This window comes from Bombus terrestris, chromosome 10, assembly GCF_910591885.1.
Source record: "Bombus terrestris chromosome 10, iyBomTerr1.2, whole genome shotgun sequence".
NCBI lineage: Eukaryota > Metazoa > Arthropoda > Insecta > Hymenoptera > Apidae > Bombus > Bombus terrestris.
This window is the reverse complement of record NC_063278.1, coordinates 6,969,016-6,986,818: the sequence shown is the minus strand read 5'-3', so window position 1 is coordinate 6,986,818 and position 17,803 is coordinate 6,969,016. Positions and strand designations below refer to the sequence as shown.

Here is a 17,803-nt window from a genome sequence, read left to right as displayed (position 1 = left end):
ATAAATACAATGGCGACGAAAGTTAATAAGTTGGTAAAAATACTACATAATTTCGCCGATAATTAACATATTATTAATTGGTCGACATTGTATTCGTAATTGAAAGTAGAACAATTCAAAAGGAAAAGAATTTCATGGGTACGTTTATATGGTATGTTTGAAAGTTCATGTTTTTGGAAACCAGGATGGTAGCTCACCAATCAGAAATTTCAAATACCAACATGTAAACTTTTCGATTACTTCTTTTACATGTTTCTATTAAAATACATCTAACACAGTTTTTATAAGAATAACACTTCACAAACTCCAAATAATCTTATTGCAGTCTAACAGAATACATTTTTATTCATAATAATATTGAATTAATTAAAATCAGTTAATGTACTAAATAAACCAATCACGGTCTTATTTGTTTGCGCACAATATCTCGACTGTATGTTTGCAACTGCAATAAAATTGATATCTTCACTTAGCTCACTTCACTTGGCTTAGAATCTATCTAACTATAGCATATTTTGTGCTTAGTTTTCAAGCTACTCATTAGTGCACACTTCTTTCAGAGCTTTTACTCTTGTGCCGTTTTCAGTCGTTTTTACTTATTCTTTTCATCCTTTTTAACTTTTGGAACGATTGTTGAAAGAACTAGACGTTAAAAATTATTAAAATGACATTAAGTTTATTGAAATGTTCACTTATCAATCATGGATTATTGGAATTAAAGAAATCTTCGGCTTTTTTAACATTAAGGCTGTCATTGTATACATCGGTAGTTTCTAAAGGCAATAAAAAGGTACTACTATGTCATATAAAATAAATCTTATGACTTAAAAATGCATTATTTCTTAATAACGCTTTCTTAAATTTATAGCTAAATTATTTTATTTATCCTTTCTCGTAATTTACTCTTTTCTACTATTCTCGCCTAAAATCTTTAAATTGGTTCGTGCACTATTTTTACATAATCATTAAAGAACCAGTTCTTGAAATAGTTTTACAGAATATTATAAACAAAAAATGTACTGCCTTGTTATAAATAATTTTTTTAGCATATTTTTGAGATGTTGCGATGTCATTTGTAATATAACAATTGAACACGTCTGACATTTAATCGGATTAATCATCTCTAAACGAAAACGAAAACAGGAACTTTTTCAGTGAAAATAGAGATTGTGGAATGAATTTTATGAAACTAGATGGTATGATACAAATTTTTTATTTTATAGAAAATATTAATTAAACGTGACGTATTAAATCCTTATGTTTATATAATGGAAGATGCTATATTTATATATTTCATTTTTATATTACATAATTATGTATATAATTCTTTTGTGTTGTGTTCTCTTTTTTTTAATTTAATATTGTACAAGCATAAAAACCTATCTGAGTACATATCTACATACATATTATCACATACATGGTTTTATAACTGGCTTCATCTGACTGACCTTCAATTTCCTCTGTTCAAACTGCTATAGTACTCATTTTGAAGCTATATTCATTCAGTTCTATTATATAATTTACCTTTTCAATATGGTATATGAGCACAAATTATTTTTATAAACAAATTTCATCATTAGTATTGTAATAAATTCTTAATGTTGTAATTTCAGGAGTCAAGTGGTGAATTTCGAATTGAAAGGGATACTTTTGGTGAACTAAAGGTTCCTGCTGACAAATATTATGGAGCACAAACAATGCGGTCAAAAATGAACTTTCCAATTGGTGATAGTTTTGAACGAATGCCTGTAAGAAAATCTAATTATTTAATATAGAGAAAGGAAGTTTTAATGCATATAACATTCTTAGTTTATATTTTGAATATTTCTTTAGTATGGGGTTATTGTCGCAATGGGTATATTAAAGAAAGCTGCTGCTCTAGTAAATAAAGAATATGGAATGGATGCAAAAATAGCAGATGCTATTAGTAAAGCTGCAGATGATGTTATATGTGGAGACCTTTATAATGATCATTTTCCACTGGTAATTTGGCAAACAGGTTCTGGTACGCAAAGCAATATGAACACCAATGAGGTATTAACGCATTATTAAATAATTTAAGTATAATTGGGTAGATTTGTAACTAGTTTATTAATTTTATTTAGGTAATTTCAAATCGTGCAATTGAATTACTTGGTGGTAAACTTGGATCAAAGGATCCTGTCCATCCAAATGATCATGTAAATAAATCTCAAAGTAGCAATGATACATTTCCTACTGCTATGCACATAGCAGTTGCTTTGGAAATTAACAGGGTATTACTTCCTGGTTTGGAAAAATTACATGCAGCATTAGAAGAAAAGGCTAATGCATGGAAAGATATTATAAAAATTGGTAGAACTCATACTCAAGATGCTGTGCCCTTAACACTAGGACAAGAATTTTCAGGTTGGGGTTAAAATATTCAGGATTAAAATATATGTATTAAACTATTTTTATAAAAGCAAATAATTGTAATACAGGTTATGCAGCACAAGTTTGTAATGGCATTAAAAGGGTAAAAGATACTCTTCCAAGATTATATGAGTTAGCACTTGGTGGTACTGCAGTAGGAACAGGATTAAATGCACCAAAAGGTTTTGCGGAAAAATCAGCAGCAAAGATTGCAGAAATTACTGGATTACCATTTGTAACTGCTCCTAATAAATTTGAAGCTTTAGCGACTAAAGATACTATGGTAGAAGTGCATGGCGCGCTGAATACAGTGGCAGTTTCGCTTATGAAGGTATGTTTAAGGAATATTCGATTAAAAAAATCTATATTTGTTATTTTACGTTATATAAAATTTCTATTTAGATAGCTAATGATATTCGATTTTTGGGAAGTGGACCTCGTTGCGGTTTAGGGGAATTATCTCTTCCTGAAAATGAGCCAGGAAGTTCTATTATGCCTGGTAAAGTTAATCCAACACAATGCGAAGCAATGACTATGGTTTGTTGCCAAGTCATGGGTAATCAAGTTGCTGTATCTATTGGTGGAAGTAATGGCCATTTTGAGCTTAATGTATTTAAACCTATGATAGTCGCAAATACATTAAGATCTGCAAGACTATTAGGTGATGCCTGTGCCTCATTTACAAAGAACTGCGTCGTCGGTATTAAACCGAATGTAGATCGTATCAGTAAACTTTTAAATGAAAGTTTAATGCTTGTTACTGCTTTAAATCCACATATTGGTTATGATAAGGTATTAGAATTTTTTAATTAAAAGAAGACTGGTTTATTACAATCTTCAAATATAATATAAAAGTTATATTTTTCAGGCTGCTAAAATTGCCAAGCAAGCCCATGCAGAAAATCTCACGTTAAAAGAATCAGCATTGAAGAATGGCATAACTGCAGAACAATTTGATCAATGGGTGAAGCCCGAAAATATGATTGGTCCCAAATAAATTTTACCACACAGAAAGAAGTTAGGAATAAAAATTTTTTAATTGTAAGCTGTTGAATAAATTTTTTGTTTACGTGTTGTAAATTGTGATATAAGTACTATTATTATCAAATATTAAAAATATTTTTATTGCGTATTAATTATACATATCTAATAATAATTTATATAATAAATCATTTATAAGAAATGTTACACATAATAAATGCGAAATATTACGACAAGTAGTAATCCTCAATTTAATAAACTTTTTAAGTTTTTTTTAAGTTCTGTTCTTGCACAACTATGTTATAATTTGTGCTGTAAATCTCATGTGTTATCTATATTACAACAGATATGTATTACAACAGTCTGAGGGCATAGGTCAATAAACAGTTACTTTAGCTTATTAAATTCTACATTAAAACAGCATATATACAAAATGAATATATTAAAGAAAATACAAAGTGTTATTACCAGACTTGGAAATCGCAATTATGGCAAAGTTGGAATAATTGGGGTGCCATTTGATAAAGGACAGGTATTATAGTACATGGTAATATAGTAACATAATATATAAAGTAATAATATACAGCAATTATAAATATAGCATAAGGAAGGTGTAGCACATGGTCCAGAGGCAATTAGAACAGCTGGATTAGTGCGAGAATTAAAATCATTAGGTAGTTATTATTACATATTTCATTGATTTCAAACAGTTTTAAAAACTAAAAATCTAATTTTTGTAACTCCTTACATTAAAAAAGGGTTAGATGTGAAAGATTATGGTGATATTTCATATAAAGCAAAAAATGTAGATGGAGTAAATAACATGTCACACTTGGGTGATGTTGCTGGCTGTACAAGTTATTTATCTGAGAAAGTTCAAGAAATTTTGAAAGATGATCGACGAGTATTGACTATTGGTGGTGATCATAGTGTAGGAATTGGAACTATAGATGGTCATGTTAAGGTATAATTTACTTCTTTAAAAATTACAGTTTTTTCTTTCCACATTGTATATTATACTTTATAACATTAAAGGAAAAAGAAAATATAGCTGTTATATGGGTTGATGCTCATGCAGATCTAAATACAAATAAAACTAGCGAAAGTGGAAATGTTCATGGAATGCCTGTAGCATTATTAACTTCTGAATTAGCTGATTACTGGCCACATCTACCAGGAATGGATTGGCAACAGCCAATGTAATTTGTAATTATATTACAATAATATTACCAAAACAAAATAGATAAGATAATATATTAAATATGTTATAATTATTTACAGGTTATCAATTAGAAATGTAGCTTATATTGGATTAAGATCTGTTGATCGTTATGAAAGACTAGTTATTGAAAAATTTGGTATTACTGCTTTTGGTATGGAAGATGTTGAAAGATATGGTAATATTATATATTTAAGCTGACCAAAACATTAACAAATCAATTATTAAATGATATCTTTGTCCAGGTATTCATGATGTTGTTTACATGGCACTAAATAAAATAGATCCTAATGAATCAAAATCATTACATGTTAGTTTTGATATTGATTCTTTAGACCCATTAGAAGCACCATGTACAGGAACTCCTGGTAAATTATCTGCTTTCGTTTAAATAATTTTTATCCTAATTCTTACAGTTCATTTGTTTTAGTACGTGGTGGATTGTCACTCAGAGAAGCTGTTCACTTAATGGAAATATTATACAGAACTAAAAGACTAAATGCAGTTGATCTTGTAGAAGTAAATCCTTTCATTGGTAATCAACATGATATTCAATTAACTGTTGAAGCTGCTATACACATTATTCAAGCTGGATTTGGTTATACCAGAAGAGGTCTTAAAGTTCCAAAGGGTGTTACAGATATGCCATTACAAACGTTTAGATAAATTCTAATCATCTTTATTGATGATATTATAATGTTAAAGACAATCAAGTTATCATGTCAATCCTCCTTTGAAGCTTATATAATAACAAACTTTTGTATACTTTTAAACAGTACCATAAAAATATAAGGGAGAAACAAAAGAATACAATATATTTCATTATTATATACACTAATTTTCATGAATCACAAACATCTTGTCAGCAATATCATTAAATTTAATTTCTACCTTCTTTATTTCAGTACTTTCATCCGGTTGAACTTGATATTCAAAATATAATTTTCCTGTAGTGTTAGCTCCCTTTACATTAATACTTAATCTTTTAATATTATCAGCTTTATACTCTGGAAGTGTTATTCTTCCTTCCGTTATAGGTTCTCCTAAATGTTTAATGGTTTCCTTATGACCATAAAATAATGCCAATGCCTTTTTATAAGTTATTGTTCGCCGAATTTTTTTTTCTAAATCATATCGTAAAATAAGTCCTGTAGCTGTAACAATAATACTTCCAAAAAGGGCTATTGTTGATAAAGTTTGAAGCGGAGGTATCTAGATATAAAATGGAAAAATAATTTTATCGTATTTACAAATTGTTTCTTTTATTTTATACAATTTGTAGGTTAGGTTTTATGCAAAGAAATAAGAAGCAAATCTCTTAAATAATAATGTATGTAAGTAATCACAATACTGATTTATCACATGTATTAAATACATACCCTAAATCGTCTTGTAATCATCATCTTTTAATCAATTTGCAAGGAAATATTTTCCTACGGATACGTTTGGAGTAACCTTACAAACACCGTAACTTTTCCGTGTTCAACATTCAATTATGTTTTTACTTACATTATCCCATTATCGATAAGTATAAATTGCTATTACAATATATAGGTACAATATATAATAACGAAACAGAAACTGTTAATAATGAAATTAAATCCTATTACATGTTATTAATAAATTCTAAATATATATATATATATACATTATATAAGCTATACCTATATATATTGCATAATAAATGTAAGATAACAGAATATCTTTTCGTCACGTGATCGAATTATGGTTACAATACTTCACAAGTTTTAATTCATTAAAACCCAAATGAAAATTGATAAAAAAGATTGAAACTAATTAACTAATAAAAGGGAATATGAATTATATAAAAGAAAACTTGCCTTCTTATGAATAAAAATAACACTTTTCAATAGTAAGATTGTTCAATTTATTTCTTTATTTCAACAAACACAATATCTGTAATATGTGTAAAACAACTGTGTTGCCGTACACAAAGTGTTCAATGGCATCTTGCATGTAATTATTAAACAGATTTCAAGTGTAGACTCATAAGGTTGTTCCAGCAACAAGATGTTTTTATTTTTGCGCGATACGTTACTAGATAATCCTAGGTACATGAGCATTACAACAATATATACTAAATTCATAAGTTTATATGTTGTAATCTACAAGTTAATCGGTATATTTTTCTACATAAATATAAATATTTTCGGTAATATAATAAAATTTGTTCACACATTTCGATAAGATCTTTATGTACAAAAAATTACAAAAAACTGAATCGTCACGAAATTCATGATGACGTATACAAAAATGAAGATTTTATAAGTCGTACACGATTAAGAGGTATTTTATAGAGCGCATACATAGATTATTAGAAATATATCTTATGGAAAATAATATACACGTGATAATATATAAAGTAAGACTAGATGTGAGTGTCACGGATTCTATCTATGAATCTAAAGTCGATACAGTGTGTAGTTCCAGACACAATTTAGAAGCAAAATCGCCTGCCTTAACGCAAGAATATGCGGCACAACAACTGCTGAAAGCGTATTGGCAAGAAGAGAGCAAATTGTATTCGTTAATAATTAATATCTTTCTTTCTGATTTTTATCGATTTCCGTGAGGAATTTATGGTACGCTCACTAAGTAGGACACAATACTGAAAATAAGAATTATTTTTTTTAGACATTCAACTTACACATTTATTTGAAACAACCCAAGATTTCTTTACTTACCTTTGAGTATATAATCTGTTAATAAAGTAGGTACAGTTGGACTGTCTTCGCTAATTGCTTTTAATACTGCAAAATAAAATACCAGAGTTAAGCGTTTAATATATTCGCATAATTATTCAGTGATACTCACTTTTAATGAGAACTTGTAACGCCTGATTGTCTGGTGGGCCACTGTCCATATGATACGGAATTACGGTAGTTAAATACTGTAAGCAACGTTATTCAAATGAAATATTATCAAATTTATACCTACGAATTCGACGTTCTGAAACAATCGCGAATTACCTTAGATTCTTGAAGCGATCTATGTTGTGGTAAAGGACTAGTACCATTTTGCATTTGATTTCTCTTTCTTGTGACATGATGCTGTCTTCGTCGATTTTGTACTGCTAACAACAAGGAGATAAATTGATTCTTTAATTCTTTCTCATATTCGAGCTCGTCGCGCAATGCAAGTTCCGCGATGAGAGTTTCGCTTAGAGCTCCCACCAAGGATTCCATCTCCCCGAGTAACTCAGTCAGTTGGCTGGAGGTAAGTTGTTTTAGCTCTAGAACAAACGATCATGATTCAAGATTATGAAGCCCATTCTGATGCTGTTTATTGGTTCGTATCTGCTTATGAAAATATACTTTTCTCGTGCAGCGGAGAGCCCAGAACTTCTCTGCTCCTCTCCAGTGCCTCGTCGCTATCCAATAAAGACCCATCGGAATCCGGAGATCTTTCCATCGACGGACTTTCCTACGCAAAACAGATGTTTTTCCCTCTTTCCTTGTGAATTTACCTCCTGAAGAAATTGTATATTTACCTGCATTATATCGTCTATTTCACGGAGTACCTCTTCCGCAGTCTTAAGCGGTTCCTCCGGGCTGTGAGTATCGGTGCTACTGGACAAGATCAAAGCATGCATGTCCAAATCAGTTGCGACAGCCTCATCTTCGCTACTTAAATCCTCTAGTTCAGGTCTATAGCAAACAAAATGAAAGCTTCTAATTTGCAAACGTCGACCGCGCTTTGTATATTTTGAAACACATTAAAAAATGACCCTTTTATCGTTATCAACTATGTACTCTTGCAGAAAGAAAAGCAGCAAACAAAGTACACAAGCTGCTTAAAACGCTGCTGTAGAAACTATAGCTTACCTTTCGTGTGAAACCGGAGCCTCGTTCAAATTAAGCGCGGGCATGTGCATTTTCCTAGCGTACGATTTGCTCCAATCGATTGGTAATATGTTACCGAACGTACCGGTAATCGTCCACCACATTCTACAAGAAAAAGTACAAGCATTAAGTAGAGAATCTCTCGTTAGAGGATGAGATAACGAGCAAATTTTTTTCTTCCAGACGCATTAAATTTCATTAGGCGTATTATTAATTTCAATTACGCAGGCACGACACCAGTTGACTCATATCCTCCCGCTGAATTGTCGTCTGCCGTTGTTTCAAAACCATCAATCGACTGCGAGCGACTGCTATTTTTACATCCCGAGTCTTAACGATTACTCGGGATCAACAGCGAAGTATAATCTTACGTGACTTCGGAAAGGCACGTTTGCTAAACGACGGTGTACATTAAAATTCGGGGCAAGGATGTTTAAGAAAATGCCACATTTCTAGCTACGAACTGTTCTATCTTTAAACTAGCCAAGTAACGGCAACGTATCGCGAACGAATTGTCTCGGTGAACTCTGTCGAACGGAGAACAATCGCGTGAACATCGTAATCTAAATTTCGTTGAGGCCTACACATCCTGTGTATCATCCTCGGAGACACGTTATCGTTTTAAATGCTTGTTGAAAGACACGATAAGATTCGAGGACGGAGACAGATGTTCAAACGAAGTCTCTGTTTTCTGGGATACCGTGTGAATCACTACTTCCTCGTAGGCGGTTCCCGGCTCGTGTACACACGTACACATCGCGTACAGATAAGTCGTTCAATCCCTTGCAAACAAAGTCTGACTTATTTCGACAACAATGCATCCATTCTAGGGAAATGAATTTTCGCATAGAATCGGTACCCGTGAACGAGATCCTATCAACCAGCCTTTCTCATACTTCCGATTTGTAAACAATCTCGGTTAGATAATACGATATACGATCTACAGGACGATCCTGTTCTCATTCTTCTATCTTTTTATTCTTATTTATTTTCTATCCGTTGGTTTAATTAAGTTTATTCCCACTACGATTACCAGATAATCGAGTAAACCAAACTAAACTCGAGCGAATCGATTAGACTCAATTAGCAGTGCAGCAGGAGTTTCACGGTTCGCTGGTAACCTTCAAATTTTTTCTTGTAATTATTCGTATCGATCAAATTAACTTCGTTTGTCTCGGTCTTATTATTCTCCTCATTTAGCCAGTTGCCGTACGGTAACGCTCGAGCGGTTCTCAGAAATAAAAGGAGAATAGAGGCAACATACGGCGGCCCGGTCGATGGTGTTGGATTAACAAATGGAGGTCAATTCGACCCACTCGAGTTTCTCATTAATGTTAAGTGCATTAAAGCAGTGACTTCATCCTGTGCGCATGTTAGTCCCATCATTCGGGACAAACGCCTAAACAACCCGACCAGATCTGCTGACGAATGAGTTATCGAAGCAGAAACGGTTCTTTCGGTATTCGTTAAAATTTCATTGGAATCGACGCGTACAATAATTCAAGGATAAACATCGATACTAAAAGATGCATTAAAATTGAATGAAAATACATGGAAGAAAGTAACGTCCTTCCAAGGGGATGGACGTCCCTTTTGAAACGACCTGTACATTTTTCCCCATTAACTGGAACGAGAAAAACGCAGTGAAATTGAATTCTCGGGAAGGCGAGTGTATCCCCTTGCTTATTAATTCATTCTTCGGTTCAATGATCCATGACAGGGCTTGTACAGTCTTCGTACGCTATCCGTTGCGTAACACGAACAGCTTACGAGCAAAAACAGCAGCTTTTCGACGATTCGTTATCCTAACAAATCGCTGCCATTCAATCTATTTTACTTAGTTCACAGTGAACCAGATAAAATAGCAAAGGAGATGGATAAAACGCGAATGAAATCTAGGACGAACGTCCTGCCAATATCTTCTTTCTTTTATTTTTTCAGACAATAGAAAACGTATTACAATGCAAAAGAGCCGATGCACTTTCGCTACATATTTCTACGATATTATCGGCGTGCCTGTTCTCGTGCACTTTTCATCGACATAAATAAATAAATTGAGAAGCAAAGAAAGGGGACACGAAAGAAAACGGCGCTCGTAGAAACATCGCACCGCGGTTAGCTGATACAGCGCAAGCGCTGCTTTATTGACGTTTGTCCAGCCGGAGGGGTGGCTCGATACGAACGACCGAACAAAACACAGAGATCAAATTTTCATGGGGCACCCCTTCGCGATTCGATCGATGCACGATTTCTCGCTACCGTGATCGCGTTACTGACCCGTTCCTCCACCGGCACCCGAATTTTCGTATTACTTTACGTTTCTCGCTTCCCTCGTCGCGAGGGAATTTTCGACTATTTTTATACTCATGACCATTACTTAATCGACGGTAAATAGCTTTCCACGAAACGTACAAATACTCCATTGAACCGTACGTTCCAGAGAAATTGCAATGCGTATTAGTCTGAAGATTTCTTGTATTACACGAACGTCTAATCGGCGATTCTATGGATTTTGACGGCGAACTGTTTGGAAAAGGATAAAAAGAGGACTACGCGCAAAATGCTGCCGAAGAGAACGTACGACCCGTGGCCTGAAAAGGGGGCCATGAAAAAAAGGAAAGGAAGTTACGTGCCGTGGGGCGAGAAAGTCTTTCGGAGGTGAAAAGAGAAGGCTACCGCGTTTCGCGTTCAAAGGCGAGCGCACCCATTGGAGCCACGACCTTGGCTCTCTAAAGAGGAGAGACGCGTTTCATCCGTCGAACAACGCTCATTCCTGAGCGAGGAACTTTGTCTCGTGGCAAATTGGATTACGAACAATAGACCGGATACGCACGCACGGATGCGTTTATTCTTTCCGGCTTGGTGCATGCATATGAAAGCGGCGCCGATGCCGAATGAGACACGTGCGAGTGCACGTGTCCGATCTCTGCAAACCTCGGCCACTGACCTCTCGACTTCTCGCTGACGCTTCAACTTTCGATACGTCGATGCTCGATCTAAAACCGTGCTCGCGTTTGCGCTCGTTGAAATTCGGGAAATTAATTTCAGATGGATCCTAGTTTCCATCAAGGTGAAATACCAGAGTACGGTCGATTTGATGCTTCTCGAAGAAGGATGATCCTTAATTAAAGCTTCGATTAAGCTTCCCGACTTGGATAATTTCATTATATGTACGTATAGCGGTTTACGACGTCGAAAGATCCCACTATGGTGCCATAAAAAACTTTACCCAGTACAGAGGATCTTCGTAATAAACGTACTATGCGAAAATGGTTAAATCAAAGTAGACGTAAGCAACGTGAAAGAATCGAATTTATTTCCTCTACAACTCCGCCCCTAAATTTCTATGGCACCGGAATAAAAGAAGGAAATTTTAGGTAGGCGCCTGCCTAAGCAGCAGGTACATAATACGCAGGTATACGACTATACAAGGCGAAGAGAACTATGCGTGGGTCACTTGGACCTCCCCTGGTGGGTGAGAGTTAATTCTTTCCGTTACAATCTCAAAGTGGTTTTCCTTTGATATAACAGCTCCGGCCTCTAAAGACTACGGCGCCCTACACCGATGCCTTTTTTATAAGTTTATTTTCTTTTCTTCTCCGACCGCACCAGGCCGATGAAAGGCAGCAGAACGTCTAGACGAATTTGGAGAAAGGCACGACTTCAAAGAAATTTATGCACAACCGGAGTTGAAACGAGTTTAAGAGCCTCGCCGTGTTACTCTACACTCTACGAGTGAAGAAGATACAATTTTGCGCTTCGTTGAGCTTCACCTGCACCGAGTGGTTACGTGGTCGGATATATTCGGCCGGACACCTGCACCGAGGATAACAGCGTCGATTTTTCATGGAGAATATTCTCACGGAATCTCTGAAACCTCTTACGCGTCTCTCCGGTCAGGAATTTCAACTATTTTTAATTAGCTTTCACGATGCTCGACTTTTCCTGGAACTCTTCTTCTACGTCTGTTGCTTTAATTAATACACAAAGGACGAGTTATTTTCGTCCTTAATTGCGTCAGTACCGCGCATAATGAAATATACCAAGTATTCGAGAATAGAAATACCGTGCAAGTAAGTTATTAAATTCGTGCTTAATAAGCAAAAACGGGTATATTAAAAGTAAAAGTTATATATCTATGTGGCTCATCTTCCAAACGTTGGTTTATCGGAGAAACCACGTATTCGTCTAATCAGCAACTCCTATCGGAATATACCGAAAGAGGAAGCGCGCTGTTACGTAATGTTACGTTACCATGATCGAGAAAAAGAGATTCGCAAGGATGAAACCGAGAAAATGTTAATAGAAGAAATAACGAGAGCACGCCTTTTGTTACGTGGAATTTAGAAATCGAGAAGGAACCGGCCGATCAAGCATCGATGTACCGGTGCACAGCGCGCGACGATAGTCTAATTAGAAGGTAAGTTACTTTCTTGTTACGCGGTCTGTCCACTCCGCGGAGAGAAAGCTGCAGAACGCGCGCCGCAAACGTCACGTAGAGAGTACTCATGGCGGCACACTTTTCTTGTAAAATCGATACCGTGATCTTAAGGATCAGACATGTAACGAAAACCTGGCGTCTCGTTTAAACGAATTCAAACGCCTCGAATTACCATCAGGAACATATATACAATTACTTTGCTCCACTTTTTGTTCCAATTTTAACTCACAGTGGGCGTCCGTATATCAAGCTCGTGTACGAATCATAACCCATTGGCTTTTTACTTAGAAGAAAAAAATCAATGGGGTCGATTCATGTACCGTCGACAAAAACAAGAGTATAATACCCGTTGAACCGTATCAATCTGGCGGTTTAGCGCAAGTAGCTGTAACGCTTCCTAATGAAACCATAGGAGTAACGTTCAAGCGATATCGGTTTAGCCAGAGTCATCGAGTGAAACTGTTTACGCGTCTTAACGAGAGTCGAAGAAAGCGTTAACACGAGATTACTTAAACGGAATATGAGATATTACTCGACGGAACAACCGATAGAACCGTAATGCTATAACATTTGCACCTCGTTTATACGATCTATAAACTGTTGCAAAAAGTTACATTAAATGGGATAGGTAGGCATCTTGAATGATGTCATTGAAATACCGATCCATGGGACCGGTAATTATTATTCGCACGGGATATAATATCGTAACGGTGATGACCGTAAACGATTACTTCCGTTGGACAAGAAGCGTGGCGCAACTACCATTACTTTATAACGAGGATCGCAGAGCTGCAAGGCGTAATAGATATCTCAAGGTAAACGCGACAATTTGAATGCGATAACTCCGACAATCTTCGGGGTATTCATTTACCCGGGGAGCCGCCACGCAGCGTCAGCAGCTTTACTTTTTTAATCATCGAACATGGCCGTATAAACCGGTATAACTGTACCGGAGATATCGCGTGACCCAAGGGTAATAGAAACTTCTCAATCGCGCACGTACTAACGTAATTTTCACTTGCGCGCTTTATAATTTCTTTTTTGCTGTCGACGATCCGTTAAAAAGAGGTCGTTCGATGATAATGCATAAAAGGAAAGGAAGGAAACGGAGCGAACTGCTGTATCTTCCATTCACCAGTAGATTATCTCATGTCTCGTACTAATTGACTTATCAAGGAAGCTTTTTCCTTTTGGAGCTACCGTTCGTAAACTGGTTGCCATTTAAATACTCTGATCAACTTCTACGTAATACCTACATTCGACAAACAAGATTATTACAATAAACTGTATAGCTTATAAATTTATATTTGCGTACGTCATGATGATAGGATATTCGAGAGAAAGAAAGAAAAAAAAAAAACGATTGACGCTCCAGAAACTTACTGGCACTCGTTCATAATTTCTTCCTGCGTGCGTACTTGCACGGGTGCCAGGGACTCGACGTTCGTGCCGTAATCGCGAAAGCAGGATGTTATCTTCTCGTCGAAGGTGTTAACGAGATCCTCGAGACTGCCGCTGAAGGGGCTGAACGTCCCCTCTTGCAGTATATCGGTACCATTTTCGTGCGTAGTCGCTGGCTCGTTCGCGTTACAATTCTCTCCGTAGCTCGTGTTTAAACTCGTGTCCAGCAATTGCTCTAAATATGACAAACAAGAGAGACCATCATCAGTATTTATACATCTATTATCTTTCTCTATCTTTGTCCTACTTTTAGTACACAGTGACACGTCAGTTTATCAGTCATCGTTCTTCATTCAATTCAGGGTAAAATAAACATCGATACGTTTCGATAGCGCGAGACGCAATAAATCATACACTCCGGAATGGCGTATTGTTTCTATACATAATATGTAGAGGGCCGTGTCACAAAGGACTCGCTAGGGAGAGGCTATTAACATTTCTCTGTCACTAAAATAATTACACGAAGAACTCCTAAAAGCTTTCTGACATTTGCATGCTACTGTGTAATTGGATTTTGTATATTGCTACAAACGCTGTGTACATATACGCAATTAGATAAATCAATATGTCTTATTTGCTAATTTGAAACTGAAATTTTAAAAATATTATTGAATTCTAGTATCATAATTAGATACTAGAAATCTTAGACTCGTCAAAAAATTAAGAAAACGAATGAAAAAGAAATTGATTCTTCAGTGTAAAGACACCCACTGATAGCCGGTGGGAGTGTTAATTTACATTTGCTACGGGTGTATTATCAGTTACATAAACGCGATGGATCGTACTTTCGCGTAGACGTCAGTGACGCATAGCGGATCGAATGTTTTTAGGATTAAATATCCGTGATTTTTCTATGAACACCGTAAAACATATATTTGCGTTTCTCTAGGTAGGAGCCCCGGAGGCGTTTCCAGGCCAGATTTCCAACGATGTATGTTCTACGATGTCGTGAAAAGTGATACGAGAGTTAAAGCGTATATGAAGGATATTAGACACCAATTGTACGCATGACGTAGCCTTTTGTTACGCGTTTGTCGCCCGAAGGTCGCTTCTTCACCGCTGCCTATACTAAGCCACCCTCGTCATTTAATTTGCACGTCCGCAAAATGAGCGTGACCACGCGTGCACGCACGTTTTACACGCTTAATGCAGAGAGACACACGAAACCTGTTCCCGCTACCGAGAAACTCTTTTGGTTTCGAAATTTCCGCTTATAGTGCCGCACTGGCGTCGTACTGGAACGCCTTTTTTAGTCAAAGTAAAGGAGAACATCCCAGGACACCAAGAAAACAACGCGTTTCCATACTCGTAAATCATTCTTGTTTCGTAACTAGACTACGGATGTTGTTTACGCAAATTTATAATTTAGTAGACTCAACCAAAGAAATGGAAACTAACTGTACTGATTCGTTTTACTCTTTAAACGTGTTCTTATATTCTTCTATATTACGCGCATTCTTATCATTTAAATTTCCCGTAGATGTATAAATAATACCAGCAGTCTATTCATAAACGAACATTCGTCACCCACTTTCCGAGTAATCGAAATCGATTGTCATAAAAATAGAGAAGGAGTAAGGATTATCGGAGCTCTATATATATTGACTCTCAGTTTCGCGAACGACCGTTAAGATCAGAATTTTGCCAATTGACGAAACGCGTTCGTAACAGAGACAATTCCGATTCGAAAACATCGCGATAAACTTTGATCCACAACGAGGTTAACAAGAGTCCGACACGGTAAGATGCGTCACAAATCGGGCAGGAAAGAGCAAAAGGAAAGTCGGCACGCGTGTTCCCTCGCACCTGTCAGTAGATTCATATTTTTCAAGCTGGCCGTGTCTTCCTCCTCGAAACGTGCGAGGGGTGCCTCGAACTTCAACTCGGCGATCTTGCCCGCCATGTCCCTCATTATTGACCGTGTGGAGAAGAACCGGCAGCGAAGTCAATCACCGTGATGAAATTCGGCACCGTACACTTGCGGCAGCGCCTCCGAGGCGCACCGTTTTCCTCGTTGTTTTTTATGATTTTTTCTTACAGAGGGGTAGAAAAGAAAAAGACTAATAGACACTACAACCAATTAGCGAACTGCGCACTATCCGCCGCCTGCAAGGCTTCGCGAACGACTGACGCAGAGGGAGCTTGCTCGAAAATAGTGGGGGAAGATGATTGCCGGTCGCCATGACAACCGCTGGCTGAGCGCGCCGGTGACACAAAGCATCGACAGTTACGTATCCCAGAAACTAAGTACCCTGTGAAATTAGTAAATATATTTCGTTAGACGAAAACTTTTAATAATTGAATTTGAGGTATACATATATTCAAATTGTCGAAATAAAATCATATAGGAGATGTATAAATCATACAGCAGATAATAAAACCATATAGGATCTCTCTTAACATTTTCATGATACTCCCAACGTTACCGATTACGTACAAGTATAGTAGTTATCTGTATTTTATACCTAATCGATAATATCACATGCGATTAGAAAATGTAGATTGTAATTGTTTGCCATGATATTGTATGAATGCACTTTAAGAGTACAAATAGTTTCTAATATCAAATGGGCAAAATGTAATTACAAATGAAGATGAAACATAGATAGAAATAATCATTTTCTTAGATAAGTTCCTATACTAAATAGTGCCGTAACGAATTACAGAGGGCGTAGAAAACACTCTGAATTTTTCGAGGTCGGTATTACAGAACGTGAGATGTGAAGTTCCGTATGACGTCAGCTCTATCCTGTATTTAGTCAAGGATTTAATTTAAATGTAATAACAATCGTGCGACAAGTTTCAGTACTTAAATATATTAAAATTGTTAATCCGGATCGCTCGATGAAATAGAATATTTCGTATGTAGGACAAAGGGCACAAATATCATATTAAAGTAATCTAAATATGCAATTCCGAGAGAAGATTTTTCTTCAGAAATATATAATTACTTATATCGTCATTACACATCGAATTCATTGGAAAAGAACCAGGATGAATTTCTAGTTCTTCTCATAACCACACCTCGTTCATTTTCGAGCAAAAAATAATTCATCATGATGTTCGCGATAACGTAGCGTGGCCTTACTAATGCACAAAGCAATTACTCTTAGGTGGATTTTGCCGACCGAAGGTCTGTTTTTGACATTTTCTGCTCTTTCGATGGCCCCAACAAAGGCCAAAACAAGCATCCTCGAGCGCGATAAAGTAATTTGGAAAAGGACAAACTCCGATAGTAATAGTTGCCCCCATGGGTGGCTGCTTCGTAATGCCACATTATATAAGCGATTTACTAACACCTGCAACATTTCGATGCGAAACTCGGATATTGGGCCAGCGCACAAGGTAATTCACATACATTGCGAGTCGCGTAAAGAGTGTGATAAAAAAACACCACTATAATGGGGGATTGTAGTTAACCTTGATAATATCGGAATTGTTAGC

At 36.2% G+C, this 17,803-nt stretch overlaps 4 protein-coding genes across 6 annotated transcripts; 2 read left to right on the top strand and 2 right to left on the bottom strand.

Moving 5' to 3' along the window:
* The first annotated feature begins 68 nt into the window (after positions 1-68).
* On the top strand, positions 69-3,474 carry LOC100647385 (fumarate hydratase, mitochondrial). Of its 3 annotated transcripts, XM_012312596.3 has the most exons (8): positions 652-790; positions 1,047-1,196; positions 1,614-1,748; positions 1,834-2,034; positions 2,106-2,388; positions 2,463-2,725; positions 2,797-3,186; positions 3,263-3,474. In XM_012312596.3, exons 2-8 carry the CDS (start codon positions 1,194-1,196, stop codon positions 3,389-3,391), a joined length of 1,404 nt encoding a protein of 467 aa, XP_012167986.1. In that variant the 5' UTR covers positions 652-790; positions 1,047-1,193; the 3' UTR covers positions 3,392-3,474. The 3 variants fall into 3 exon arrangements, with proteins under 3 accessions (XP_020720750.2, XP_012167986.1, XP_012167985.1); XM_020865091.2 differs by lacking the exon at positions 1,047-1,196 and having other exon boundaries at positions 69-790; XM_012312595.3 differs by lacking the exons at positions 652-790; positions 1,047-1,196 and adding an exon at positions 1,393-1,536.
* A 269-nt stretch (positions 3,475-3,743) lies between these two features.
* LOC100647507 (arginase, hepatic) lies at positions 3,744-5,404 on the top strand. The gene is made up of 7 exons (XM_003398235.4): positions 3,744-3,907; positions 3,977-4,049; positions 4,134-4,339; positions 4,411-4,574; positions 4,657-4,772; positions 4,840-4,962; positions 5,025-5,404. The coding sequence occupies exons 1-7, from the start codon at positions 3,809-3,811 to the stop codon at positions 5,258-5,260; spliced, it is 1,017 nt and encodes a 338-aa protein (XP_003398283.1). The 5' UTR covers positions 3,744-3,808; the 3' UTR covers positions 5,261-5,404.
* Positions 5,258-6,220, bottom strand: LOC100647741. Its single transcript, XM_003398237.4, has 2 exons — positions 5,974-6,220; positions 5,258-5,806 (listed from the first exon to the last, which is right to left on the bottom strand). Exons 1-2 carry the CDS (start codon positions 5,995-5,997, stop codon positions 5,429-5,431), a joined length of 402 nt encoding a protein of 133 aa, XP_003398285.2. The 5' UTR covers positions 5,998-6,220; the 3' UTR covers positions 5,258-5,428.
* A 238-nt stretch (positions 6,221-6,458) lies between these two features.
* LOC100647861 (fasciculation and elongation protein zeta-2) lies at positions 6,459-16,484 on the bottom strand. Its single transcript, XM_003398238.4, has 9 exons — positions 16,166-16,484; positions 14,282-14,534; positions 8,440-8,562; positions 8,106-8,262; positions 7,930-8,038; positions 7,585-7,847; positions 7,430-7,505; positions 7,300-7,365; positions 6,459-7,223 (listed from the first exon to the last, which is right to left on the bottom strand). Exons 1-9 carry the CDS (start codon positions 16,269-16,271, stop codon positions 7,207-7,209), a joined length of 1,170 nt encoding a protein of 389 aa, XP_003398286.1. The 5' UTR covers positions 16,272-16,484; the 3' UTR covers positions 6,459-7,206.
* Between the last annotated feature and the right edge of the window lie 1,319 nt (positions 16,485-17,803).